Source organism: Mus caroli, unplaced genomic scaffold, assembly GCF_978045245.1.
Source record: "Mus caroli unplaced genomic scaffold, Mus_caroli_1 scaffold_2, whole genome shotgun sequence".
Classification (NCBI taxonomy): Eukaryota; Metazoa; Chordata; class Mammalia; order Rodentia; family Muridae; genus Mus; species Mus caroli.
This window is the reverse complement of record NW_028227257.1, coordinates 155723584-155749239: the sequence shown is the minus strand read 5'-3', so window position 1 is coordinate 155749239 and position 25656 is coordinate 155723584. Positions and strand designations below refer to the sequence as shown.

The 25656-nt window shown below is 51.9% G+C and overlaps 5 protein-coding genes across 15 annotated transcripts; 1 reads left to right on the top strand and 4 right to left on the bottom strand.

Moving 5' to 3' along the window:
- Nucleotides 1-80: 80 nt before the first annotated feature.
- On the top strand, nt 81-7794 carry Cimip2a (ciliary microtubule inner protein 2A). Of its 7 annotated transcripts, XM_085835106.1 has the most exons (10): nt 81-141; nt 955-1076; nt 3714-3799; nt 4051-4177; nt 5444-5688; nt 5793-6052; nt 6142-6268; nt 6863-6957; nt 7210-7327; nt 7618-7794. In XM_085835106.1, the coding sequence occupies exons 4-10, from the start codon at nt 4122-4124 to the stop codon at nt 7704-7706; spliced, it is 990 nt and encodes a 329-aa protein (XP_085691232.1). In that variant the 5' UTR covers nt 81-141; nt 955-1076; nt 3714-3799; nt 4051-4121; the 3' UTR covers nt 7707-7794. The 7 variants fall into 7 exon arrangements, with proteins under 7 accessions (XP_085691232.1, XP_029330036.1, XP_085691231.1 ...); XM_029474176.2 differs by lacking the exons at nt 81-141; nt 955-1076 and adding an exon at nt 1222-1394 and having other exon boundaries at nt 5474-5688; XM_085835105.1 differs by lacking the exons at nt 81-141; nt 955-1076 and adding an exon at nt 1222-1394.
- Tubb4b (tubulin beta 4B class IVb) lies at nt 7697-10213 on the bottom strand. The gene is made up of 4 exons (XM_021156804.3): nt 10062-10213; nt 9652-9760; nt 9461-9571; nt 7697-8903 (listed from the first exon to the last, which is right to left on the bottom strand). The coding sequence occupies exons 1-4, from the start codon at nt 10116-10118 to the stop codon at nt 7843-7845; spliced, it is 1338 nt and encodes a 445-aa protein (XP_021012463.1). The 5' UTR covers nt 10119-10213; the 3' UTR covers nt 7697-7842.
- A 4038-nt stretch (nt 10214-14251) lies between these two features.
- Nucleotides 14252-19496, bottom strand: Slc34a3 (solute carrier family 34 member 3). Of its 5 annotated transcripts, none has more exons than XM_029474178.2 (14): nt 19440-19496; nt 18765-18947; nt 18556-18679; nt 18209-18295; nt 17647-17775; nt 17422-17565; nt 17227-17338; nt 16944-17139; nt 16695-16784; nt 16497-16584; nt 16249-16416; nt 16046-16162; nt 15846-15970; nt 14252-14853 (listed from the first exon to the last, which is right to left on the bottom strand). In XM_029474178.2, exons 3-14 carry the CDS (start codon nt 18638-18640, stop codon nt 14389-14391), a joined length of 1806 nt encoding a protein of 601 aa, XP_029330038.1. In that variant the 5' UTR covers nt 18641-18679; nt 18765-18947; nt 19440-19496; the 3' UTR covers nt 14252-14388. The 5 variants fall into 5 exon arrangements, with proteins under 5 accessions (XP_029330038.1, XP_029330044.1, XP_029330040.1 ...); XM_029474184.1 differs by having other exon boundaries at nt 18209-18274; XM_029474180.2 differs by having other exon boundaries at nt 18556-18682; nt 18803-18947.
- A 1658-nt stretch (nt 19497-21154) lies between these two features.
- Nucleotides 21155-21625, bottom strand: Rnf224 (ring finger protein 224). The gene has a single exon (XM_021155979.2). It carries the CDS (start codon nt 21623-21625, stop codon nt 21155-21157), a length of 471 nt encoding a protein of 156 aa, XP_021011638.1.
- Nucleotides 21626-24170: 2545 nt separating this feature from the next.
- Nucleotides 24171-25399, bottom strand: Cysrt1 (cysteine rich tail 1). Its single transcript, XM_021157069.2, has 2 exons — nt 25104-25399; nt 24171-24800 (listed from the first exon to the last, which is right to left on the bottom strand). Exon 2 carries the CDS (start codon nt 24790-24792, stop codon nt 24364-24366), a length of 429 nt encoding a protein of 142 aa, XP_021012728.1. The 5' UTR covers nt 24793-24800; nt 25104-25399; the 3' UTR covers nt 24171-24363.
- Nucleotides 25400-25656: the final 257 nt, after the last annotated feature.

Here is a 25656-nt window from a genome sequence, read left to right as displayed (position 1 = left end):
TGACCTCACTGTTGGATCTTGCCCCTCCCCTCTGTTGCTGGGAGCTCCCTAGGAAAGGAACATTGTCCAGATCAGGAGGGGCTCTCCCACAGGGCCTCCATCCTTAGTACCCCCTCCTTACCTGCTGAGACTGTCACCCAGGTCAGCCTTGGTCAGAACAGGTTCTAACCTGTCCCAACCCCTTTTCCCTTTACTAGGGGCTTAGGTTTTTTTCTCTTTTTTTCTTTTTCTTTTTCTTTTCTTTCTTTCTTTTTTTTTTTTTTTTTTTTTTTTTTTTTTTTTTTTTTTTTTTGGTTTTTCAAGACAGGTTTTCTCTGTGTAGCCCTGGCTGTCCTGGAACTCACTCTGTAGACCAGAGACCACGCTGGCCTCGAACTCAGAAATCTGCCTGCCTCTGCCTCCCAAGTGCTGGGATTAAAGGTGTGTGCCACCACTGTCCGGCAAAAGCAGTGTGGTCATTCCTGAGTGGGCTCTTGGGTCCACTCTTAACAGTATTTCTGGGAAGTTTGGGACCCCACCCTAGGTAGAGAAGGGGCAGGCCAAGCCCTGCCAGATGGCTCCATGTGAGGGCCAATTGAAAGGGAATAGGGAGAAAGCCAGCTGAGGAGCAGGAAGAGCAGCAAACCCCATCATGGGGAAACACAGCAAAGCAACTGAGGCCTGGCTACTGGACTGGCAGTCCAGGCAGGGCTAGTTATAAGAACTTGTCTTCTGCCTCTACCTGCAGGCACAAAAGCTAGAAGGCCAGAATGTATTAGGTAAATTAGGTTGTGCCTAGATGACACAAAGGAATACTGAGTGGCCTCTGATCCTGGCTGTCTGGCTGTCCTAGCACTGACCTTAGCCCCAGCCATACCCAAGCAGGCCTCAGACAAAAATACCTTACCCACAAAACCTCTTCCAGCCCTCTTCTACCATGACTGGGTCTATTCCTTTCTGGCTCTCTCCCTTTAGCACTGGCCCTGACTGACACTTTTCTGGATAGACGGAGACATGAGGAAACAAGTTTGATCTGGACAAAGGGACCACAGGCTGCCTGGAGCCTCCTCCTGCACTGTGCAGTGTCCTCTGAGAATGTAATTGGTGGTGTTAAGGGACCTGATGTGTAGGGTTCTAAAGGAGCAATTGTTGCTACTTATGTGACTCCAGTTCTTCCCTTAGAAAATACTGCTGTGGGGATAGGCTTGATGAGTCAAGTAAGTGCCTGCCGGGTGTGTAGGCCTGACAGCCTGAGTCGGATGTCCAGGAGCAGTAAAATCCAGCAGTGCTTCTCTGCAGTCCCAGATCTGGAGAGATAGAGGCAGGAGGATCCCTGGAGTTCACTCCTCAGCACATTGAGCTGAACCAAAGCACTCCAGAGTCTTCGAGACAAACCATATCTCAAAAACTCTAAGGTATGGAGCAATTGTGGAAGTCTCCCAACATCAACCCTGGCTTCTAGCATACACATTCATACTGCTGTAGAGCTGGGCGTGGTGGCCCACACCTGGAACTGCAGAACTTGGGAGGCTGAGGCAGGAGGATCACTACAAGTTCAAGGTCAGCTTGGGCTACATAAGAAGAAGAAGAAACTAGATACAGTCGTGATGGTGTTACACATGTATCTGTTTTTGCTTTAAAAATTGATATTTGTGTCTTGCCTACATATATGTATGTGTACCATGCAAGCCTGGTGATGTGGAGGTCCGAAGAGGGCATCAGATGCCCTGTAAGTGGAGTTACATATAGTTATGAACTACCATCTGGGTGCTGGGAATTGAACATGGATCTTCTACAAATCAACAAGTGCTCTCAGACACCTCTGTAGCCCCACACTAACATGCACCTTTGTTTAATTTCAGAGCACTTCTTTTAGTGGCAGAGGCAGTGTCTTGCTTAGATTTGATCTATATTAGCAAATTGTGCTCTGGGGTGTACCTCAGCAACCTGCACTGGGAACTTCCATTGCCAGCACTGGAGCCGTGCTTATTTGATTCATGTAGAACTGTACTCTCTCTGTGTTTAAAGGTTGGGGGTTGGTTTTGTTTTCAAACACTTGTATTTATATTTGCATTTAGTATTGGATGGTTAATTTTTAATATTTTATAGGATTTTATTTATTTATTTTTGGTTTTTTGAGACAGGGTTTCTCTGTGTAGCACTGGCTGTCCTGGAACTCACTTTGTAGACCAGGCTGGCCTCCATCTCAGAAATCCACCTGCCTCTGCCTCCCGAGTGCTGGAATTAAAGGCATGTGCCACCACGCCCGGCTCATTTATAAGATTTTTTAAATATTTATTTTTAATGTAACTAAAAAAAAATCACCTGAATTTATTTATTGTTGTTTTTTCCAGGCAGGGTTTCCTGGCTGTCCTGGAATTCTTCTCAGTAGACCAGGCTGGCTAAATTCAAAGATCAGATTGCCTCTGCTTCCCAACTGCTAGGTGCCTCCCAACTGCTGGGTGCCATTATGCCTAGCTCATCCCTTATCTTTAGTATTTGTAACTATGTGTGTGTGTCTGTCTGTGTGTAGGTTTATGTACTTGGGTGCAGATGATTAGAGGCCAGGGGCATTGGTAGTTGTGAAATACCTCACGTGAGTGCTGGAAGTCAAGTGTGAGGGTACTTTAGAAGAGTAACAAGTGCTCTTAACCACTGAGCCATCTTTTTTTTTTTTTTTTTCCGAGACAGGGTTTCTCTGTTTAGCCCTGGCTATCCTGGAACTCACTTTTTAGACCAGGCTGGCCTCGAACTCAGAAATCTGCCTGCCTCTGCCTCCCGAGTGCTGGGATTAAAGGCGTGCGCCACCACTGCCCAGCTCCTTCACAAGTCTTATATGAGGAATTATCTATTCATAACAGTTGTTGCAAAGTTTAGTCTGCCTGCCATTATGTTGATTTGACATGGAGTAGAATCTGCTACTTTTCCCCCTTTATGTTATATTCATTTTGTGGTTATAAAGTTCTATCTAAAAGCTAGGGAGATAGCTCAGCTTTAGTTTACATCACCAGCATACACGTAAAAGCTTAGGTTCTAACAACCTGACTTCACTCCCCAGAACCCACAGGCAAATGAGATAACCAGTTACCCAAAGCTGACCTCTGACCTCCACAGGAGGCCACAGCACACATATACACCCAGTAAAAATTTGTTTCATAAATTTGTGTTGGGGAAGTAGAGAAGGGTGGATCCTTGGGCTTGATGGTTAGCCAGCTTAATCAGTAAATCTCAGATACCAATGAGAGAACCTGCCTTAGAAAACGCTGACAGTGTTCCCGAGGAATACTGGAAGATAACCACGGAGCGCTGCACACATCTGCTCATGTAGGATTTTTGTTATTAAATAGGGTTTTATTTGCTAGAGTATGTTAGAAGTCTAAAGACTTTTGGAAGTGGGTTCTCTTTCACGTGGTGAATTTGTGGGATGGAATTCAGGCCATCCGGCTTCATGACAAGCACTCTTTACCTTCAAGCCATCTCACCAATATCAAAGAAAGTTCTTTTATGTTCATTGGTGAGTTTTGCCTGTATATATGTCTGTGTGAGGGTGTCAGATCCCTTGGAACTGGAGTTACAGACAGGTGTGAACTACCATTGGGTACTGGAATTTGAACAGGGGTCCTCTGAAAAAACAGGTAGTGTTCTTAATCACTGAGCCATTTCAGTCCCAAAAGTTTTTCTACATTAAAAAATAGAATGAGGGTTTGTTAAGTACTGAAAATATCTTACTACAGGAGAACAAATCTATTGGAGAGTCCACACAGCTGTCCATCTGAGAAACCTGACTCAGTACTGACTTCCTCAGTGGAGAAGGACTAGGGTAAAGACCCCATCATGAAGTAGGGGCTGCTTTTCACTTGGGTCTTGACCTCTGAGGGTGGTGAGAGTCCACCCATTTCCCATTCCTGGCTCCTGAACTCTGGGTGAATAGGGCTTCCTTCCAGGACCTCCTACCTTGCTCAGGTCCTTTCTAGCTGGTCTTTGAACCAGAGATGCCTCGAGATGGGAGTGCTCACAGGGTTAACAGATGGCTGGGTCCATAATGCTGCCCCCCTTCACAATGGTTACCAGGCAACAGGTCTCTTCAGGGAAGGAAGGTGGACACAGAAAGGGCTGAACCAGCAAGGACAGAGTCAGAGCAAATGACAGCTACACAGAAACACAACCTCTTCACTCCAGAACCCCACTACATCCCTGGGTAAGAGTGGGAGCTCTACAGAAAGGTTGGGGCTGGGCAAGGGATGTGCAGTGGGGCTGGGGCTTCCTGGACTCCAAGAGGATGAGGACCAATGCTGAAGAGGCCCAAAGCCAGGGCTACTAAGGATGGAATAGAAATCACCAGGGATGAAGAGCTCTGGGACAGGAAAACTCTGAGGTGGAACTGTAGAGGAAGGCTGGGCCTTGCCCCTCCCTGTGGCCTCAACCTGAATGCATGTCTATCAAGGGCAAAAACTGTGGCAGGTAAATAGCTGGCAGAAACTGGATAAGCAGATGCTAGACTTTCTTTCCATAGGAAGAAGTGGTTTAGAGACGGGATAAGTGTAAGCCAATAAAGCCCAAAAACAGACAAGACAGATGTAGCCTTACAGAGGTAGGGTGCTTGCCTAGCACACACATGCAAAATCTCCAGCACTGCAAAATAAATTAAAAAAAAAAAACCCAAAACTCCAAAGACTGTGCGTGCATACCTACACAGACTTAAGTGCAACATTAGAGCACATAAGATAGGGGATTAACTGAAGGACCTATATACCTCCTTTTAAAATTTGTCTCTTTTGGAGCTGTTCGTGGGGTGAGGGATGGAGAGTGTTTTTTGTTTTTTTGTTAAAGATTTATTTATTGTTATATGTAAGTACACTGCATCAGACACACCAGAAGAGGGTGTCAGATCTCATTACTGGTAGTTGTGAGCCACCATGTGGTTGCTGGGATTTGAACTCAGGACCTCTGGAAGAGGAGTCAGACCTCTTACCCTCTGAGCCATCTCACCAGCTCATGGATGGAGAATGTTGAGAATGGTTGGGTGCTGAGCTGGAGAGATGGTTTAGCTATTAAAAGCATTTGCAAAAATAAAAAATAAATAAAAATAAAAAAATAAAAGCATTTGCAAGTCTTCTAGATAATGTAGGTTGAATTCCCAGCATCCACATGGTAGCTTCATAACTATCTGTAACTCTAGTTCCAGGGGTTCCATCCCCCTCTTCTGACTTCCACAGGCACTAGGTGCACATGTGGAACACAGACACACATGCAGGCAAACCACCTAAGCACAGAAACTGAGAGAATTGCTGAGTATGTGGCCCTGCTGTAGAGGACAATCTGAGAGTAGTAATGTCAGTAAAGATGTGGCTTATGCTAACGGAGTCTCAGGAGGCCCAGAAATCAGGTGCTTCCCTGACCTTCGTCTAAAGTGAGCAGAGGCTGGGTAACCTGCCGTGTCCAATGGCTGCTAATTAAATTGCAGGAGTGGTTTCTCCCCTGCTTCTCCCCACAGTTATGCTGGTTTCTATCCTCAACTGCGCTACCAGGTAGGAAACACCTATGGCCGCACCACTGCACGGTTGCTCACAGATCCCAGCGTACAGAAGAGCCCCTGCTCTGTTCTGTCACCTATGACCAAGCCCAAGTTCATTGAGGACTTCAGCAAACCCAAGCCACCATGGATTCCCTGCAGGGACCTGAGAGAGCCTTACATCCCCCACTATACCAGTGAGCTTCACGTCTAGGGTGGGATCTAGGCAGACCTAGCTCTGCCTCCATTGGGGTTCTACTCTCCTTCCCTACATGGCTCAAGGGCTACCCTGTCTGTACAGGTCTGAAACCCTACAAGAATTTTGAGATCCTAGGCCAGCTCCCAAGCCAGGATGTGGACACCCAGGGGCAGCCACAAGTAGAGAACAGACAGGGACCACTGACTGCAGGCTTCATGCCTTATCCACCCTACCCAGCATGCCCCCCAGGCAGAAAGGGGGAAGCTAGAGACCTGGGCCATCCAGGTCTACTGCTGGCATATGGGGAAGAGGCTTGGAAGGATGCAGCACCTCTTCAGGATACCCCAGGGAAGAACAACCAGGTAACTGGATACACTCTGGCCTGGGGCTTCTTTCACTGCCCTCCCCATGTGGAAGCTGAGTAGTGGTAATTTGCACTTCCCTGTCCCAGCTATACCACTGCAGGAGGGATGAGTACCTGCCTCCGCATCCCCCACAGGAGACACTAGATGTAGGCAGATTTCAACGACTGCCCCAGCTAGACCACCCCAACCTAATCCAACGCAAGGCCATCTCAGGTAAGTGTTGGATACCTGAGCTGTTCCCAAGGGTCCAGACAAGATAACTGAGGGTTTGCTACCTGGGCCCTGTCCTACACAGAAAACAGGTTTTAACTTTTTCTTAAACCAACCCAGCCATTTCCAAAGAGTTGTTTTGTTTTTTTTGTTGTTGTTTTTTGATTTATTATATATAAGTACACTGTAGCTGTCTTCACACACTCCAGAAGAGGGCGCCAGATCTCGTTGTGGATGGTTGTGAGCCACCATGTGGTTGCTGGGATTTGAACTCTGGACCTTCGGAAGAGCAGTCGGGTGCTCTTACCCACTGAGCCATCTCACCAGCCCCTTGTTTTGTTTTTTGAGACAGGGTTTTGTGTAACCCTGGCTGGCTTGTAACTCCCTCTGTAAACGCTATACTCAAAACTGCCTATATCCACCTGCCTCTGCCTCCTGAGTGATTAAAGGTGTGCACTACCACAGCCTGGCTCAACCTTTAGGTATGTAATGGGCTTAACAGCTGAAATTTCAGGGATAAAGGGGCTCAGCATTTGACACACCTGGAATCGTGTAGAAGATATGCCCTAACCCTACCTACCACCCACCCATCTCCAGGCTATGCCGGCTTCGTCCCCCGGTTTGCCTGGGTAATGGGGATGAATTACCGTGATGGCGTCACACAAGCTATGGATGACTTTGACAAGAACCAGGTAGGAAAACATGGTCTTAACCTGGCTTCCACATGCCTCAACTAGGTCAGGTCTCCCCGCAGTCTTGCTCCCACTCCCACCTTAAGGATCTTTTCCCTTAAAGCCAAGCTTGTTGAGGGTTGGGGATGTGCACATAGTAATATGGTTTGATTCCCTACCCTAGTAGGGGGAGGGGAAAGGGGGGAGGAGGAGTCAGATGGGGAAGAGTCCCCAGAGACAATGTGGGCAAACAGCACATATTCTTTTCTCCAGTTCGTGTTCAGACACCCAGTCTGTGCCCTGGGTGAAAGGCTGCCTAGGACCCACTGGCCAAACACTGCCATCTATAGAAGCCAAGGCCTGATTCCTTTCTACATGGGCTTTATCCCATGTGAGTATTGCTCCCTACCAGAAGCCCACACTTCCTTCCAAAGGACAAGTTTATATGACACACCAAACCTGTGACTGGGTCAAATGATCCTGCTTTATCCTCCACACTTGTCAGCCCACTGGCCAGAGTCCCAGTTTGAACCTGGATTAACCACCCAGTCAGTATGGGGCTCACTAGTCATTCCTGTTAGGCCATCAAGGCTACCTCCATGCCTAGAATGTAGAGAAGCTGCTCTGACCTCTCCAGTGTGCTCACCACAGGTACTCAGCTTAAGCCTTTCTTCCTTGCAGCCATGCAGGACAACTATGCACTGACATTCGGTAACAGCACCCGAAGAGCCTATCAGAAGGAACTGGACAGGCGAAGCCACACACTATGAATTGCTTTAATGGTGGTATCTGTACAAGTGATGTCAGGACACAGGACAGCAAATGCACAGTGGACATGGCTAGCAGACAGGCTGTGAATGAATAAAGAGTTCACACTGCTCCCATGCTTTAGTGACTAAGACAGCTCTAAGCCACCTCCTCCTCAGCCTCCTCCTCAAACTCTCCCTCTTCCTCAGCTGTAGCGTCCTGGTACTGCTGGTACTCGGACACCAGGTCGTTCATGTTGCTCTCAGCCTCGGTGAACTCCATCTCATCCATGCCCTCACCCGTGTACCAGTGTAGGAAGGCCTTGCGTCGGAACATGGCTGTGAACTGCTCAGAGATGCGTTTGAACAGCTCCTGAATAGCGGTGCTGTTGCCAATGAAGGTGGCGGACATTTTTAGGCCCCGAGGTGGAATGTCACAGACAGCTGTCTTCACATTGTTGGGGATCCACTCAACAAAGTAGCTGCTGTTCTTGTTTTGGACATTAAGCATCTGTTCGTCCACCTCCTTCATAGACATGCGGCCCCTGAACACGGCAGCCACAGTCAAGTAGCGCCCATGTCTTGGATCACAGGCAGCCATCATGTTCTTGGCATCAAACATCTGCTGGGTGAGCTCAGGAACTGTCAGGGCACGGTACTGCTGGCTTCCCCGGCTGGTCAAGGGGGCAAAACCAGGCATGAAGAAGTGCAGGCGAGGGAAGGGCACCATATTTACAGCCAGTTTCCGCAGGTCAGCATTTAGCTGGCCAGGGAATCGCAGGCAAGTGGTTACCCCACTCATGGTGGCGGACACTAGATGGTTCAGGTCACCGTAAGTGGGTGTGGTCAGCTTTAGGGTTCTGAAGCAGATGTCATAGAGTGCTTCATTATCAATACAATAGGTCTCATCTGTGTTTTCAACCAGCTGGTGGACTGAAAGGGTGGCATTGTAGGGCTCAACCACTGTGTCCGACACCTTGGGGGAAGGTACCACACTGAAGGTGTTCATGATTCTGTCTGGGTACTCCTCCCGGATCTTGCTGATAAGGAGGGTACCCATCCCAGACCCAGTCCCCCCACCCAGGGAGTGGGTCAGCTGGAAGCCCTGCAGGCAGTCACAGCTCTCAGCTTCCTTTCTCACAACGTCCAACACGGAGTCAACCAGCTCTGCACCTTCTGTGTAGTGCCCCTTGGCCCAGTTGTTCCCAGCCCCACTCTGACCTGTAAGAGAAAACAGTAGGTCACTATGTGCCCAAGGGGCCAAATGACATGAGGTGACACTGAATAAAGTGTACAGACCCAAAACAATCTGCCATGTAAAAAAAGGGGAGAGGGGGCGCTGTGCATAATGGCACAGGCTTTTAATCCCAGCACTTGGTAGGCAGGTAGTTCTGAGTTTAAGGTCAGCCTGGTCTACAGTTAGAAGCCAGGCAAGGATACATAGATTGGGGATGGGGGGGGGGGGGGCACACAGACGCAGATGTACAGAACACACTAGAGCTAAGACCGTAAATACTTCCAAAGGCACCCCTGCCAATGTTCAAGGAGAGTACAGGGGCCCTGCCACTAGGTCAGGTTTTCTCATTCTCTCTACTAGCAAATAGTCTACCCGAAGTCAGCTGGACCTTCCTCCTAAAGCTGCTTTCAGTCAAGGGATTGAGTGACTCAGAGGGCAAGAAAGTGTACACCTGGTGGCTATTAAGGAGGAACTTTAGGTCAGCCCCTTGACCTTTGAGCCTCATGGGTGGCAAATCCGTCCACACCTCCACCACACTCACCAAAGACGAAGTTATCAGGTCTGAAGATCTGCCCGAAGGGCCCTGAACGCACCGAGTCCATGGTGCCGGGCTCCAAGTCCACGAGCACGGCGCGGGGCACATACTTGCCACCTGGTTGGGACAGGGGGACGTCAAGAGTGCTCAAACTGGAAGGGTGGTGAGGAGGATGGATGGGGTAGAGGGAGCCTTACCGGTGGCTTCGTTGTAGTACACGTTGATGCGCTCCAGCTGGAGGTCGCTATCTCCGTGGTACGTGCCAGTGGGATCAATGCCATGCTCGTCGCTGATTACCTCCCAGAACTGCAAGGGAGTCGGGCGTTAGCTGAGTCACGCCGGCCGGCCGGTGCGCTCCAAGGCAGCCCCGCCCCGGATGGGTGCGGCAGGCCCTCCCCCTCCCTCCGGTCTCAGGAGCGCCTGGGCGACGAATCCCCAAGGGCCGCGCACCGTCCGCCCCACCGACACCAGCCACCGGCGCTAGGTCTCGGCCCAGCGTACGCCGGTATCCAGGACGCAATGAAGGGCGACGCTCCCGGCCGCTTCCGCCATCTTCCCCCGCTGGCTGTCCCAGTGGCGTCTGGCTCGCAGAAACCTAGCCTCCTACCTTGGCGCCAATCTGGTTGCCGCACTGCCCAGCCTGCAGGTGCACGATCTCCCTCATGGCGGCGGCGACTGCGGAACAGCTGTAGAAGAGGAGCACTTCGGGAGGAGCAGGCGCACAGAGTGCTACAACCGACGCTCTGCCAACATTTATATACCTCTTATGACCCGCCCTCGTCAGCACAGGATTGGGCTTTCAGAACGAGGCCACGAATTACCCTTGTCTGATTGGCTACTTTTCCGTCAATCCAGCGGTCTGGGGCCCGCCTTCCCAACAATACACGCTCATTATTGGTCACGCTTGCCTACGGCTCCCCCTATCACAATCCCCGCCCTGGCGCCGCAGTGCTCAATCCATTGGGTGTTTCAAATGATTGATTTGCACTTCCATTGGCTGCCTCCTAGGAGCACTCCGAGAGCCTGACTCTATTGGCTGCGCTGTTTTGGCGTCCTGGTAACCGCCGCAGTGCAGCGCGCGGGTGGGACGTGGAAAGCCAGCTTCCGGCTGAAAGGGAGGGGGCGTCTTTTCAGAGCTTTGTGGGCTCGGGCGGCTTGGCAGGTCTGGCAGCTGCTGCGGGGAGAGAAAGGAGATGCGGACAGGCAGTGTCGGTCCGGAACACACCTTGCAAGCCTCAAGCTGAGGCGAATTGAAACACTAACAATAATAGACTCTGGAGGAGGCGCCGGGCCCTTCCGGGACGCACTGGGCAAGGCGCGGGGGTCCTCTGTCTGTCTCTCCTCTCTCTCCTCTCTCTCCTCTCTCTCTCCCCCTCCCCTCTCTTCCCCCCCTTCTCTCTTCCCCACCCCACCCCTGGGAGGGCCATCCCTCCGCCCCTTCGGCCTCCCTAGATGTTGTGGAAACTTGCTGGCCTAGAGCCGGTTTCCTTGGAGCCTGAGTTCCAAGTGCGCGCAGAGCTGCATGGAGACTACAGGGCTGGGCATGCCTGGCCATGACTGTTAGAGGGAAAAACAAACAAACAAACGTGTGCAAGTCCCTGTCCTGTAATGGAGAGCAATACATGTACATATTTTTTTTTTCCAGGGTCAGGTCCAAAGCACCCCTACCCCCAAAATGGTAATGCTGACATTGTCCTAAACAGGACTTGACCAGGTAAACAAGCTTAAAAGTTTCTGTTTACCAGAAGATCAGGTCTCTTAAAGTGATTTCTGTTCACCTTAACTTTAACCTTCCCTCCCAAATCAGCTACCTCTTGAAGGCAAGTAGTTCCGAAACAATCCTTTTTCTCCATTTGCTCCCCCCACCTTGGCATTTTGATCCCCAATATCTTTCTGCCCACGAAATGGTCTAGTTGGTCATTTCTCTACGCCATTGTTTGTGTGAGGCAGAGTCGTCTGGCCTGAAACCTGGAATTAATTCTGCCTTAGCCTCCAGAATGCAAGGATTACAGTTCTTAGCCTTCATGTCTGATGTGTAACTTTTTAAAGGAATATTATACAATGGGTCTGTCTCAGTCTAGCCACGTCTGGCTTTTGGGATGAACTACCTTCAAAACTAAGGGTGTTAGGCAATCCCTGTTGGTTGTGATATCCACGTACCAACCAACCATGTCACAGGAAAAAAACCCCACCAGGACAAGCAGAGTCCTGTATCCTGAGCAGCGGCATTCTGTTGCTATATACAAAATGCAGTCCTGCTGGGCAGTGGTGGCGCATGCCTTTAATCCCAGCACTTGGGAGGCAGAGGCAGGCAGATTTCTGAGTTTGGGGCCAGCCTGGTCTACAGAGTGAGTTCCAGGACACAGGACAGCCAGGGCTATACAGAGAAACCCTCTCTCAAAAAAACAAAAACAAAAACAAAACAAAACAAAAAACAACAAAAATGCAGTCCTAGTGTTCATATTTACTATACTAACCAGGATCTCCAGAAAGATCTGTCTGGTCCTTTCCCCAGAAGGGTAGTTCAGGAAGGGAGGGCTGAGTTCTGTGACCACACTGACAGGACCCATACATACTGCAGGAGGTTTAAATGTATGTAAGGTACCAGGTCACTTTTTGGCATGCTGAAGGTTATCTCAGTACCTAGAAATATCTTCTGAGTTAAAGATCCTGGACTCTACAGAGTAGCTTAGCTGCCAAGATGTCAACCACTAGAATCTCATAGCACACACCTGAGAAGGAAGCAGAAGTTCTGTATTTTAACACACAAAGAGCTTCCTGGGTGTCTTGGAGATGTTTGGGTCCCAAGCTGGGCTGTAACTACAAACAACATAGCAAAAGACAGCGGCTCTTGAGCATAAGCCCACCAAGGACAGTGGCTGCCCACAGCTGGCCGGGAAGATACTCTGGGTCTTTACTGTGACCCAAGAGTTCCCCTGTGCCAGCAGGGAAAGAAGACCCAGTATATCAAGAGGTCCCGTAGCCTATAGCCTGAGAGGGTGTGCACAGAGCTGGCCAGAGGAGCAGAGAAGCAAGGCAGAATGGGTTGTGGGAGCATCGGGTGCCTGCCCTCCCAGCCCAGTCTGCAGCTGTTGGAGGCCGCACAAGGAAGGCTCTGTTTACTGGTGGCCATGGTCCCACTGGGAGGGTGCATTACTGCCAGGCAGGAGCAGCAGGCAGACAGTCTCTGTGGCCTTAAAGGACCCAGTAGTCAGCTTTTGTGAAAGGCCTCCCCTCACCCCGGAAGGAGAGGTGCCAAGGTGATTCCCCTGTGGACTAGGCCTCACTGACTCCCTCAGTGGGTCTTCCAGAGATGCAGCCTGGCTCTGCTCCTCCTCTAGAACATCAGAGAACACCACAAGGCTGTGTAAAAGCCTTCAGTGGGTCACAAGAGTGAGTGAACTAGGGCTGCAGTGTACAGACCTGGCTCTGTCCCTGTTGGAGCTCATCTCTGCAAGTCCTCGACTCTTAGTGGACACAATAAATTCTAGTCCTAGGAAGCCTAGGAGCTGAGGGTAGGAAATGGAACAGAACCTGGGTGACAGTAAAGGCTAAGGACAAAGAGGGCCTAGGAAGTTCTAAAAGGACAGAAAGGACCATGGAGGCACCTACAATGTGTGTGTGTGGGGGGGGGGGTCGAAGGGAATACAAAGCTCAGTGGTTATGAGCTCTTGTTACTCTGGCAGAAGGCTTGGTGGTCCACAACCTTTCCTCTATCTGGGTGATCTGACACCTTCTGACCTCCAATGTCACCAGGCACAAGTGCTACACATACATAAAATGCAGCCAAAGAAAACCACTCATACATGTGAATCTAAAGTAATTTAAAACAACACACACCCCAATAAGGATAGAACCCTTGGGCAATAAATGGATGGCTCTCCGGGCTCTCCCTGACTCCATACCTGTTGACTCAGAGTCTAGCTAGGTGAACCTGGAGGTTGGGGGGTGCAAGGAAAAGTTTAGGCCAAGAAAATTCACACCGGTGTGTCCTGTTGGCCACATGTTTCGGGTTGCTTTCTTTTTGGTGGTGTTGTGTGGGAGGGGTGGGATTCAGGCTGTGAACAGCCTGAAGCTGTAGGAGGTGGGGAGAGGTCTTCACCTCTTCTCTGGTGTCCAGTTACCTGTTGGCTGTAGGACAAACCTTTCAGTTTGAAAACCAGATCATCTGGCAGGAGGCGAGAAGGAGGAGGGCAGGAGCTCCAAACAGGGCCCCATCCTCTCCCAAGCCCTTTCTTAGCCACCTAGGCAAAGAAAATGATGTCTAGGCCTTATATCCTTTCACCCAGATGGGCAAGTCCTAGGAGGCTACCTGGACAAGTCTGGGCATCAAGGTGGCAGAGGTAGGGCCTAGTCCAAACCCACTGTTTAGGATCCCGGCAGGAGGAAGGGTGCCCCCTGGTGGCTAGGGAGACCATGCCTGATGAAGCTTGCCGGCAGATGGCAAAGTCAGCCTCTTGCACAACTCATGTACTCATAAAAGTCATATACTTAACTGCAGCTCTCTCACACCCATCGCTGGCGGATCTCAGGCTCCCTCGAGACGTGAACTTGGGCTCTCTGCCCTGACCAGCCTTTCCAGGCAGCTCTTCCGGAAGGGCTCCTGTAAACCGGTTGTCACCAGCCACTACAGAAATAAACAAGCTGCAGGCTTGGGGTGGGGTGGGGTGGGGGAATACCCTAATCTCTAGTCTCCACTAGGGGCAGCATGGCACTGCTTGGCCATCTCCACTCAGCTTCGGGATAGGCAACCCCATCTAGGAGAGAAGGTCGACACTCCTCAATAGTCACCTCGTTTATTTGAAAAGGAGAGAATACAAGAGACTAAAACATCCATGTGGAGCCCTGCTCCTCTGTCTTAGCGAGGACTGGCAGGCGGTCTCTCCCGCCTCCAGTGCCCTGAAGCTAGTGGAGCTGGCTATGGTACCCACTTTTCACAACTGCTGAGAAGCTATGACTTGTGGGTTCTCATAGCAGTGAGCCACTTTGCTGCTCATATGGGAGTTGCTGCAGGCCCTGCAGGGGCAACAAGCAGTCACCAGGCGGTCCCAGGGCTCCAGAGAATGGAGCCAGAGTGGCAGCCAGGCCCAGGATTGAAGACAGCGAGGCAGCCAAGATGGTCGGTGTTGTTGTAGGACATTAACCAGGATGATAAGGAGCACCAGCCCCACCAGAGGACCCCCTACTGCAGCCAGCACTACGCCCCCTGCCAGGGAAAGTCCAAAGGCTGCTAGGGGTAGCAGCAGGAAGGTGAATAGTAGGTAGACAATGGCCACCCAGCGATACTGGGCAGTCAGGTTTCCAAAGCGCTTGGCCAGTGGAATTGGCAGTCTCAAGACAGGCACCAGGTACCACAGCAGTATGCCAGCCAGGTTGAAGAAGAAGTGGATGAGAGCAACCTGGTAGGCAGGAAAGGCAAGAGGGCATAAGGAGCTTGGACTACCTGGGCTCTGGGCTCTTTAGAAACTATCCTTTCCTGCTCTGGTCAAGTCTGAAGCTTGTCTGCTGTGTCCTGCTGAGTGATTCAGACAGATCATGTAGTACAGCAGCGTCTAGCCAGGTTAGGCTCGTATTCACCATATTCCTCCTGCCCGTGTTTTAGGAGATAGGGGTCTGTGTCAGCACCTGTGTGTGGTAACAAAACCCTGCTGCTATCAGAGACAATGGGAGGTTGGTAGGGAGCACGACATATGGCCTTTCTGTAAATGAGCACAATCCAGGGGGCTTGGAGAGGATGGTGCAGGCTCAGGAGGGTCTAAGTGACAAAGATAATACAGAGGCAGATACAAGGATGCAAGTGGGACGCAGGGAGAGCTAGGCTCAGTTTTCCCTATAGCAGCAGCCAATGCAATCCAAGATTTCAGAACCTGATCCTGTCCCAGGCAGGAGGGAATCTAGAGTGGGGGCAGTGGACCAAAGACTAGGTGATTTAGAGAGTCTGAGCTTGAAAAGGATTGAAGCCCAGAGCTGGGAGGTCTGGGAGAGACAACTTAGAGGCAAAACTGTATCTCAGTTCAGGCGGCATGATGAAGCTAGCACAGTTGAGCTGGAACATCCCCAGGACAGAGTCTGGGAAGACAGGAGCTTGGTCCATGGAGAAACGGGAATTTGGGAAGAATCACATTGCAGGTATGGACCAGAGGAGGGGCCAGAGGAGCAGGGGTCCTTCGGGGAATCTGTGGGATTGTTAATGATAGATGGCCACAGGGCATTCTGGGAAAACAGTCGTGGAAAGGAAGAACTAAGACTCAGGCTGTGGGGTCCTGCAATGTCCCCCTGGGTCTGAGAGGTAGAGCTGCAGGCCTGTGGTCAGTCAGTGGAGCCCAGGGAGAGCTAGGGACGTAGCCAGCCTGGGCTGTGCTGTGAAAAAGGAAATGGTTGAGGCTAGTACCTGAACTGCGAAGATTAACATGTCTGCAGGGCTGGCTAAGGCAGCCAGCAGGGCTGTGGTGGTGGTGCCGATGTTGGAACCCAAGAAGAGGGGGTAGGCCCGTTCCAGGTCAATCACCCCAACCCCTGGAGGAATGAAGGGTTACTAGGAGGCCCAGCTCATCTCCCCCAACTCCAAGCCCACTGCCCACCTTGGCTCACCCATGAGAGGCACGATGGCTGCTGTGAAGACACTACTGCTCTGAAGCAAGAAGGTTAGGCCTGCGCCAACGAGGATAGCCAAATAGCCACTGAGCCAGCCAAAGGGGAAGGGAAAATCTGCAGGTGTGCATGGTCGGGTGCTGGGTCATTCTTAAATCCCTGCCTGGTCTTCCAGCCCAGGCCCAGGGCACCCTTACACCCACCTGCATTGATAACAGTCTTCACAGCCTGTGCGATGCGACCCTTCAGCACAGAGTTGAGCAGTTTAACGATGAGGACCAGACAGACACAGAGCACCAGCAGCGAGCCCGCCAGCAGGATGAAGCCCACAGCTAAGTCTGTGAGTTTTGAGCCCGCAAACAGGTGATGGCCTGTAGCAGGGGACGGTGGTGAGTCGGAGGGAGGCAGACCTGGAACCGGGGTAGGGGTGAGACAGGTGGAAGGCACTCACAGAGCAATCTGTCCTCCTCTGGATATGCTGAGCTGTTCCTCTCTGTGCAAGAGTTGAAGAGGCCACATCCCTCACTGCTTCCCTGGGGCTGAGGGATAGGGAGGACTCAGGCCAGGCTCACAGTAGGAAGACAGAGAGAGATTCAGAAGGCTCACAATCAAGTGGGCGGGACGATTCAGCATGTCAGAGGCACCTCACCGTCTCCCCCCTGAAGCCACACCAATGCTTAATCAGGCTGCTGTTAGTGGTGTTGCTGGTAACACCGCTGGTTATCACACTGCTATCCAGCTGGTAGACAAAGGGGGCACAGTTATGTGTCGTCAGGCATTCCTATCCCTCAGCCTATTATAAAAGCCTAAACCCTCTTCTGCTCCCATCCGGCACAGGGCTTCTGCCCTGCTCCATCAGCCAGGCACAGGTACCTTCCTCTGGTACATCTGTCCTCACCTGGATGATGAGGTGTGTGAAAGGCCGAGTCAGTGCCTTGAGGATGTCGGGGGCCTGCTGCCCTGGCTGCAGGCTAGCAGCACCCAGGGCCAGTTCACTCAGTCTCTCTAATGCTGCGGTGGCACTCTCCAGCGGCAGCAATACCAATACTGTGAGCCAGTTGAAGATGCCATGCACGGCCGAGCCACTGAAGGCCCTGCAGTCACACAGGGCAGGCTGTCTGCCTAAGCAGCCTCCGCCGAGGCCAAGGCAGAACCAGTCTGGCTCTTCAGCCAGTACTCACCTCTGAAATTCATCCCGGTCCCCTGACTGCGCCATTGAGACCAGGGTGCTGGTGATCGAAGTACCCACGTTGACGCCCATGATGATCGGCACAGACACCTGGACAGTCAGCACTGTAGGGGTGCCATTTCAGCAATTCCTGCTCACCAGCCCTCACCCCCCACCCCGCTGCCCTGGGAAAAAGAGGTGCACTCACACTTAGAGGCCACCATGCTGACCACGATAGAGGAAGATGTGCTGGAGCTCTGGACAAGGACTGTGACCAGCACACCAATGACCAAGCCCGACACAGGGTTGGACAGCACCACATTGTCCTTGAAAATGTCTCCAGCCATTTTGCCTATTCCCCACAGGGAGATGCAACAAGGCTGTAAAGAACCGACCTCCCACCCTTACCCTGGCCTCCCCCCTGGCCACTCACTGCCTAGTAGCTGGAAAGCAGAACTGAGGATGTCCAGGGAGCAGATGAAAAAGTAGAGGCTTCCCAGGAGTCCACATGCCTTGAGAAAGCTGCTGACCACCCGGCGAAGCCTGCTGGCCATGCCAACCTCTAGGGACATCAGATAGGGCTATCTTTGACCAGCTGACTACTGCCCAGCAACACCCCCCCCACACACACACACACTTTGCTCTCTGAGAACAGGGGCCATATTTTCTGTCACCTCTCAGGCAGAGCACAGGATCTCCCTTCTGTCCCATTGGGCAGGGACCCACATCTTCCCTTGTATTAGTTCCCCAAGGCAGAGACTGTGTCCCTTTCTCTGTCCTCCCTTGTTCCTTTGTCATATAACTTGGCCCATGACCTTGAAAGGGGAGTCCCAGAAATGGAGCCATCGAAAGGGAGTAAAAGGAAGATAAGCGGCTGGCTGGGGGAGGTTTCCTCAAGCATTTCAATGTGGGTTTCTAGGAGGTGGGTTCTATTAAGTCCCAGACTATGCTTTGCTGGGGCCTGCTTGTATGCTGTGTCACACCCCCGGTCCTACCTTTCATTTGGTCAGTGTTCTTCAGTGGAGAGAAGGTCCAGGGGTCTGTACCTCTCTCTTCCGAGCCTGGAATGGAACCGGAGGTTCCTGCAGGGGTCAGGTCAGGTAGGGCTATTTGTAGAATTCCCAAGGAGAAGGACAAAAGGAAGGAGAAGTGGAGGGGACTGGGGCAACCCAAGGGGCCATGGGTGAGTATAGAAGCAGAGGCAGGGATAGGGAAGGGATCAAATGAGTCTGCTCAGGCCAGAGGTGAAAAGAGACCTCTCTATGTCCAGAGGGAAGCTAGAGAAATTTCATTTTTGCCTAGGGTAGTTGCTAAGAGATAGGAACCCAGGGACACCGAATACCTGCATTTCTCAGACTCCGGTCCACCAGGTCAAAGGCATCCAGAGTAGGGTTGGGGACCTGGCCACCGGCGAGGGAATTCGGCATGGATTTCAAGAAGGGGAAGATCCAGGCCCAATCCTAGCTCTGCTGCGGGCAAGGCAGTACAAGTTGGTTGTTCCTCTTACTCCACCCTCTATCCCACCAAGCCGACTAAAGTCAGGCCCCTGACCTGAAACCGCAGCTGCTGCTCCGCCACACCCCCCACACCTTGCAGGTCTTGGTGGTTCTCCTTTTCCTCTGACCACAGACAGATGGATACGGTGACCTCGGATGGTTATCAGACAAACCCAGTCTAGTTTCAGGGGGCAGAAGAAATGGGACACTGGCTTCCCAGCTCCCTCACTGGTCTTTGCTGAAAGAAAGTTTGACAGCTGACTAAGGGTACAGGGTTCTAGGGCACTGGCAGGAAGTAGCCGCTGACTAGATAGAGAACCCTGGGATTTCGCCTATCAAGTGTCAGTAAGGACACTGCAGATGGTCCCAGCTTAGACTTTGGTATTTGATACCAAACAAGTGACGCCTTTGCTTGATAAGAGCCCCACCCCCCAGACTTAGGAGCAGAGTTTGGGAGCCCCCTGCCCATGTCAGGGCCCTCCTGGCAGCTCTGGCCCCATGGGCTCTGGTTCTGGAACTCTTTGAATCTTAGTCTACCCTGGGTCCTTCCACAGTGATTGGGCTCAGGCCCAGGGGTCCTTTGTGTCCCCTCCCTCCAACCTGCCTCTAGGCTCTTCTCACTTGCCCTAAGGTCCTAGGGTTTCAGAATGATGCCCAAACCCTGGACCTGATGCTCACTAAGCTCTGGGCTCAGTGTCCTAGAGCTTGGTCTGGTTCTAGGAGCTCCTACCTGCATGTATGGTGAGGGGGCACCAGCAGGGAGGAGGCACAGAGGGAACAGCTGCAGGTCAAAGATCTGTCGGGTGCGCACATGACCTGCTATGTGTGGAGCCCCATTAATGTTTACCCAGGAGCTGGGGCCCCCAAGGGGAGACCCTGCCTGGCCCAAGGCCTTCCTTATTCAGACCCTTGTCATCCTAGGGCTAGGAGTCCTGAGCCCCCAGCCCAACTCTCTTAGGGTGGAACTTCTTCCAGAGATGGGCAACATTTGGCCAGGAGCAAAAGAGAGCTAGACACTGCAGCCACCAGTAGGCATTGGATACATTTAATAGACATTCTACACCACCCAGGCAGGATGCTGTCATTCTGGCTGGGGCTGCCTAGAAACCCCACAAGAAAGTTGCCCTTCTCCTTCTTTCTGTGCTGCAAACTCTGCAAACCTTATCATGCTCATCTCAGCACCTGACAGAGACAAGAGAGAAGCCCTTTGCACCAGGTGGGTGTGGAAGATGGATTTCCTCAGGTGGCCTGGGAATGCACGGAGGCTCCGAGGTCAGCAGATTCAAATCTGAGTTTAAGGGTGGGGCCAGATCTAGAAGGGCTTTCTGGGGAGCCCAGCAGGGGTCCAGGACTTGGAATCTCTATCTGCATGGAAAGAGGTGGGCAGAGCTCATTGCCCGACCCTTATCTGAGTATCTCTTCCCAGTTGAGCACTGTCCTGTCTGCACATGCATGTGAAATGTCCCTTTTTGTGGATCAGGCCCTTTCCAGACCTTGGGATGAGGACTAGGCCCTCCCCTGCAAGTTCCAGCAGCCTTCTCTGCTCAGTGCCCAACCTAGCTGCTTGAGGGACTTTGCCCAGGGAAGGAGTCTTCTTAATGTTTATTCAGCAAATTCTCTAGCCTCCCATCCTACACCCACTGCCCAGGAGGCTCCTCCCAGGGCCTCCTGAATACAGCCTTCCTAGCAGGATGGAAGCTTACAGCTTTGGTCTTGGGGTTGTCAGCCATCTGTAGCCTCTATCACCTACTAAAGGGTCTGTATTATAGTCACCAGTGGTAGATGAAAGCTTAGAGTCTTGAGATAGGAAAATGAGCAGTGAGATCTCAGTCAAGACCCCTTGTCAGAGCTAGCCCTCCATTGCACCCCTCTTTGGTACCTGTGCTGCAGACAGAGAACAGAGCCTGACTCATGGTAGGAGCTCAGTGAGCATTGTTGGATAGACAGTAACACATGAGACTCCAGGGATAGAGGAGATAACTTGCCCTCGCTCCTGATTCATACCTCTGGATGTTTATAGAGAGGAAGACCTACTCTGATGCCAGCCACTTACATACACCCATAGCCTGGCCCTGCCCAGGCCCATACACTCACCCCCACAGACTCTTGGGAGCCATTCTCTCAGCTGAGTCCTGGGTTTACAAGAGGCATAGACAGCAGGATGCTGGCTAACCAGGGTCAGACTACTTTGAGGTACGAGAATCTAGGCCAGTAGAATGGGAGTTCCCCAGCCTAGTGTGCAGTCTTATGGCACCATGGCCATTGACTCTGACCTTAGGCTATGGCTCGAAATATTCCTGGTCAAGGTGACACCACTATATTTGGTTGTGTACAGTCATAGGAGAGTTGTCTTGCTAGCAGGCTGTTCTGTTTGCATTGTGTACTATCCAAGGTAGATAAACTACTAAGCAGAGTTTCCTTTGTGGGGGTGGAGATGGCCAGAATTTAGACTTCGGGGTTCCCAGGGGGGTACCAGCACAGTCTTCCCCAACCCCAGCAGCAGCATCCAGGCTGAGGGAAGTGGGGTTGGGGGCGCAAGGTGGGGTAGAGTCCAGCTGGCTGCTGAGCGATGGTAGTGTTGACTTTGAGGGGGACAGAGGACCTGGGTTCTATTTTTGATGGTTCCCGTTCAGCTTTAACTGCCAAGAAGGCAGCCAGGTCCAGGTCCAACATGGTCACCCCTCCACGGGGCATAGGGGTACTTTGTCGGCACTGTGGACAGGGGATCCAGTGTTGTTCGTGGGCTGGCATATCCAGCCGCTGCATGCATGCCTGGCAGAAGGTGTGGCCACAGTAGAGACGTCGAGGCAAGTGTACTGAGAGGTCATAGGCAGAGTAGCAGATGATGCAGTCATTCCGTGAGGCTGTCAGGGCTGTCCCCTCCTCCAAGGCATAGAGGCCTTCAGGCTGCAGCATCCTAGGGACAGTATGAGGGAACCAACAGAGCACTAACACAAGCTACAATTCTCCTGTGACCACCTATGTGACAGTTTGACCCATGCTGGCCTCCAGAATGCCTCCCCAGAAAGTCAGTGCCTACACACCTGGGGGGAAGGTGGTAGTCTTAGGCTCTCATAAAGTCTGGGCATATCTCTTGTTTCTGTGGTCATTGGCTGAAACAGCACTCTATCCCACTGTTGAGACCCCTCGGTGGCCCCTCCTGCTTACCCCCACCCCTAGCCTTCCTGAACCCCAGGCTTCTCTTACCTGCATCCGCTTCACCAGAAAGCTATTCCAAGCTAGAGGATTGTTGGAGGAGGGGGTGGGGACCCTGGACACCTCATGGCTCCCTCCTTGGGCTCGCATTACTATCTACACAGGCAAGACGGCAGGAGGCAGGTGGTGGCAGCATCAAGCTAGAGTGGGCTCCTCTTTCAGTCACAAAGCGTCTGCAACTGGATCTGATGTACCACCCACTGGGCAGGAGATAAGGTGAGCCAGCCCCCTCATGACAGGATGCTGCCCAGACCACTCCCCCTCATAACTCCTAAAGACTTGCCTTTGTCTTTCTTTGCCCTAGCTGTCCCCAACACCTAAGTCCTCCCGTTCTGTACTCTTCTCCCAGGATCAGCCTCTTCTCGTCCGATCCCCACATTGTAATATCTTCCTGCTTTGCCAGAGTGAAGCCCACTCTTTTTTTTTTTTTTTTGTTTTTTGAGACAGGGTTTCTCTGTGTAGCCCTGGCTGTCCTGGAACTCACTCTGTAGACCAGGCTGGCCTCAAACTCAGAAATCCACCTGCCTCTGCCTCCCAAGTGCTGGGATTAAAGGCATAAGACACACTGTCCGGCGAAGCCCACTCTTTAGCCTCTCAGCTCACATCACCTTTCATGGAGCCTGCCCCACCCACTCCAGAGTAGAGTGCATGCATATTCTTGGTAAATTGTGGCACCTCTCAGCATCATCTTCCTCTCTCCCTAGCATGGCTCTACTCTGATGTCCCAGGCAGTAGCCAGCCCATTGGTCCTGAGGTGGCACTTGAACACAAAGTGTTCACACCCATCATCCCCACAGCACTCCCCCTGCTCATCAAAAGCACCTCCCTGTTGGCTGCCCTTCAGACCCACAGCCTTTGCAATAGTCCAGGAAGACAGTTCAGGGAAGCGGCCTTGGTGTTCCTTCCCTATGATGAGGCCTGAAGACAGTGAAGAACTAGGGAGACACACTTGTGTTGGGATAGGTTGTCAGGGCCTCTAGAACTGCACAAAAGGGGTTGCTACAAGAAAGCCAAGGGCAGACCAACCCTCCTTACTCACTTTTACCCACTCCCTTGGCAGTCTGCCTTTAAGACTGGTCAAACGGGTTCCAGTACTGGCCTTTACTAGAACAGGGGACAAAGAGCTTGGAAAGGTGACTCGGGGCTATGACCTATCTGCTCATACCTGGAGACCTTGACACACTACACATCTAGGCTGTCCTCTTATATGACCTGTCTTTGCAATCAGGGGATGGCCGACTTCGAGAGGACTAGTTTGTCTTGTGAGGCCAGCTCTTCCTCTCCATGTGGTGTGTGGCTCTGCCCTGCCCCGGAAACACCTGGCTGCCAGGGTTGGCTTCCTGGCACACTCCCTATCCTGGAATCTCATTCATGGCCCCCAACAGACATCTTACACTGCTTGGACAGACAAGAAGAGAGTATTCCCCTCAACCCTTCCCTGCCTCATCTTCAAGGTCTAGTATAGATCACTCAAATTATGACAGAAACAGAGCTCTAGACTTCAGGAATTACATTTTGTGGGAAACAGGAGCATGCCCTGGCTGGGACTGGGAGGTGACTCACATTGGGCAGGGCTGGATTCTGGGTCCTGCACCCTTGTGCTCCCACTCCCTGAAACCTGCTAACATCAGCTCCACCTACCAAGAGTCCTCCAATCTGATTCCCCTCTAGAATACTTTCTCAGGGCCCCCAGCAGTGGCATGCATGGCACCCTCCTGCCTGTGACTCAAGGTTAGCCTTGTTTACTCTTTCAGCTTGAGCCTTAGGGAGTACAGGGAACTGGCTCAGGGCAGTGGACATATTGCCACCTACAAGCCCCTGGGCAGACTGAGACCTGCCAGGTCCATAAATTATGGGTATCATGAGGCAGTCTCTAAATCTTTCCAGTCTCTGGAAGATCCCACAGAGTTTGGGAGCCTGTTGGGGAGATTTTATTTGTATATGTTGAGGATGAAAGTAGTTGTCCAGACTAGGACCCTCTCCCAAAAGGGCCTCTGTAAAACAGCAGTCACGACCAGGCAGTGGTGGCACACACCTTTGATCCCAGCACTTGGGAGGCAGAGGCAGGCAGATTTCTGAGTTCGAGGCTAGCCTGGTCTACAGAGTGAGCTCCAGGACAGCCAGGGCTACACAGAGAAACCCTGTCTTGAAAACAAAACAAAACAAAACAAAACAAAAAGCAGTCACGGGCACAACGCTCATCCTGCTTTATTGCCAAAGTCTTGCAGGACGTGAAGGGTGTCCCTGTTGTTGCCAACATGGCTAGTGGCTGGAACCCTATTCCAGAAGGCTCCAGTTGAACCTTCCTGGTGGACAGGCTCCCCTGCTCAGGGCAGGAAATGGCTGATGCTCATGACAACGGCTGCTCCTGATGTCCAGTACCACTTTGGCACTGAGCAGAAACCTGGGCTGCACAGCCCTGGAGGTTCAATAGTCAGCTAGGAGACGACACAACAGCTGTGACAACGGCAGAAGCGAGGACAGTGGCAGCAGGAGCAGCAAGGGCAGCAGCAGCAGTGGTGGGCAATGTCATCACCACGCCCTACAGGTGGCAGGCCAGCATAAGTCAGTCCCGACGGACGTTGCCCACTGCTATAGGGATTGCAGGGTGACTGCCAGGTCTGCTGGCCGTGCTCAGGAGCAGTACCCTTGATGCCCTTGATACCTTTGGGCCCGGGGGCTTCAGTAGTTTGTAAGAAGCCCACTGGCTCTGGGATACATGTTCCTGAAGGTAGAGGCTGAGTCTCAGAGGAGGAAGATGAAGAAGGAACCTCCTCTAACTGCTGCCCCAGGTCAGAGCGCAGGTGAGCCCGAGGAATGCTGATGTGGGCATATGGATTCTTCACAACCATCTCATGGGGGTCCATGGTCCAGGCTGCAGGGGTGAGCAGAAAGAAAAAAGCTGCTTGAGAGCCTGTCACCTAAGAAGACACCCATTTAAGAGGAGTCTGCCCTTGGAGAGCCATATCCCGAAGGCATCTATGTGCAAGGCCTATGTGTATTGGAGGTAGGCCCAAGTACCCAGTTACCACCCTCCATCAAGTATCCAAGAAATGCTCCAGGATGCAGCTGGAATGGGGACAAAAGGCTAGAAGGCACTAATGAGCGTCCAGGGGAGAGCAGGGGCTGCCCAGGAAGAACCTGTAAAGTACAGGTCAGTATCTAGACAAGGACTCACCTGTGGCAAGCAGCAGCCGTCTGTCTTCTTAGTCCTCCAGCTCCAGGTCTCAGTGCCTGTGAGCAGAGCTACCAGCAAGTGCCTTTTCCCTCCTAGAGAGGGGTGGGGCCTTGGGGTGGAGCTTAAAGATGGGGTTCCCAAGATCCTAAGAGGCCTCAACAACTAGAGCACAACAGCCAGTCACCCCTCATTCCCCGATGGGTGGAGGCCAAGGCTTGGACTTTAAGGGGCATTTGCCAATCTGGGATGACTCAATCACGATTCATCTGAGCATGCCCAACCTCCTTGGGTCATGGCCCCAGAAAGGAAGTAGAGGCAGGCCTTCAGATTCTGGGGTCTTCAGAGGTGCTGGGGCTACCCAGCCATGACTTACATCTCTTCTGCCACTGTTCTGAGCTCCTCCTTGCCACCAACACATACTGAGATGTTTGAGTGCACAAGACAATTAAAACTACTTGGAAGATTTCCACTTTAATAATAATAATAAGTTTGACACAACTTCGCAGATACACTTTACTTATCTTACATGAACTTCAGATACAGTGACATTTTC

What these genes read in the sequence shown, in the direction of transcription:
- Rnf224 (XM_021155979.2), bottom strand. Translation starts at nt 21,625, where the DNA reads ATGCTGCAGCCTGAAGGCCTCTATGCCTTGGAGGAGGGGACAGCCCTG.
- Tubb4b (XM_021156804.3), bottom strand. Translation starts at nt 10,118, where the DNA reads ATGAGGGAGATCGTGCACCTGCAGGCTGGGCAGTGCGGCAACCAGATT. An exon ending in GCAACCAGATTGGCGCCAAG is followed by an intron (nt 9,761 to 10,061) that starts GTAGGAGGCTAG and finishes ACTCCCTTGCAG; the next exon opens with TTCTGGGAGGTAATCAGCGA. An exon ending in ACCTGATAACTTCGTCTTTG is followed by an intron (nt 8,904 to 9,460) that starts GTGAGTGTGGTG and finishes TTTCTCTTACAG; the next exon opens with GTCAGAGTGGGGCTGGGAAC.
- Slc34a3 (XM_029474178.2), bottom strand. Translation starts at nt 18,640, where the DNA reads ATGCCGAATTCCCTCGCCGGTGGCCAGGTCCCCAACCCTACTCTGGAT. An exon ending in TGCTTTCCAGCTACTAGGCA is followed by an intron (nt 17,566 to 17,646) that starts GTGAGTGGCCAG and finishes TGTGGGGAATAG; the next exon opens with GCAAAATGGCTGGAGACATT. An exon ending in GACCGGGATGAATTTCAGAG is followed by an intron (nt 17,140 to 17,226) that starts GTGAGTACTGGC and finishes GTGTGACTGCAG; the next exon opens with GGCCTTCAGTGGCTCGGCCG.
- Cysrt1 (XM_021157069.2), bottom strand. Translation starts at nt 24,792, where the DNA reads ATGGACCCCCATGAGATGGTTGTGAAGAATCCATATGCCCACATCAGC.
- Cimip2a (XM_085835106.1), top strand. Translation starts at nt 4,122, where the DNA reads ATGACAGCTACACAGAAACACAACCTCTTCACTCCAGAACCCCACTAC. An exon ending in CCCCAGGGAAGAACAACCAG is followed by an intron (nt 6,053 to 6,141) that starts GTAACTGGATAC and finishes TCCCTGTCCCAG; the next exon opens with CTATACCACTGCAGGAGGGA. An exon ending in ATGACTTTGACAAGAACCAG is followed by an intron (nt 6,958 to 7,209) that starts GTAGGAAAACAT and finishes TCTTTTCTCCAG; the next exon opens with TTCGTGTTCAGACACCCAGT.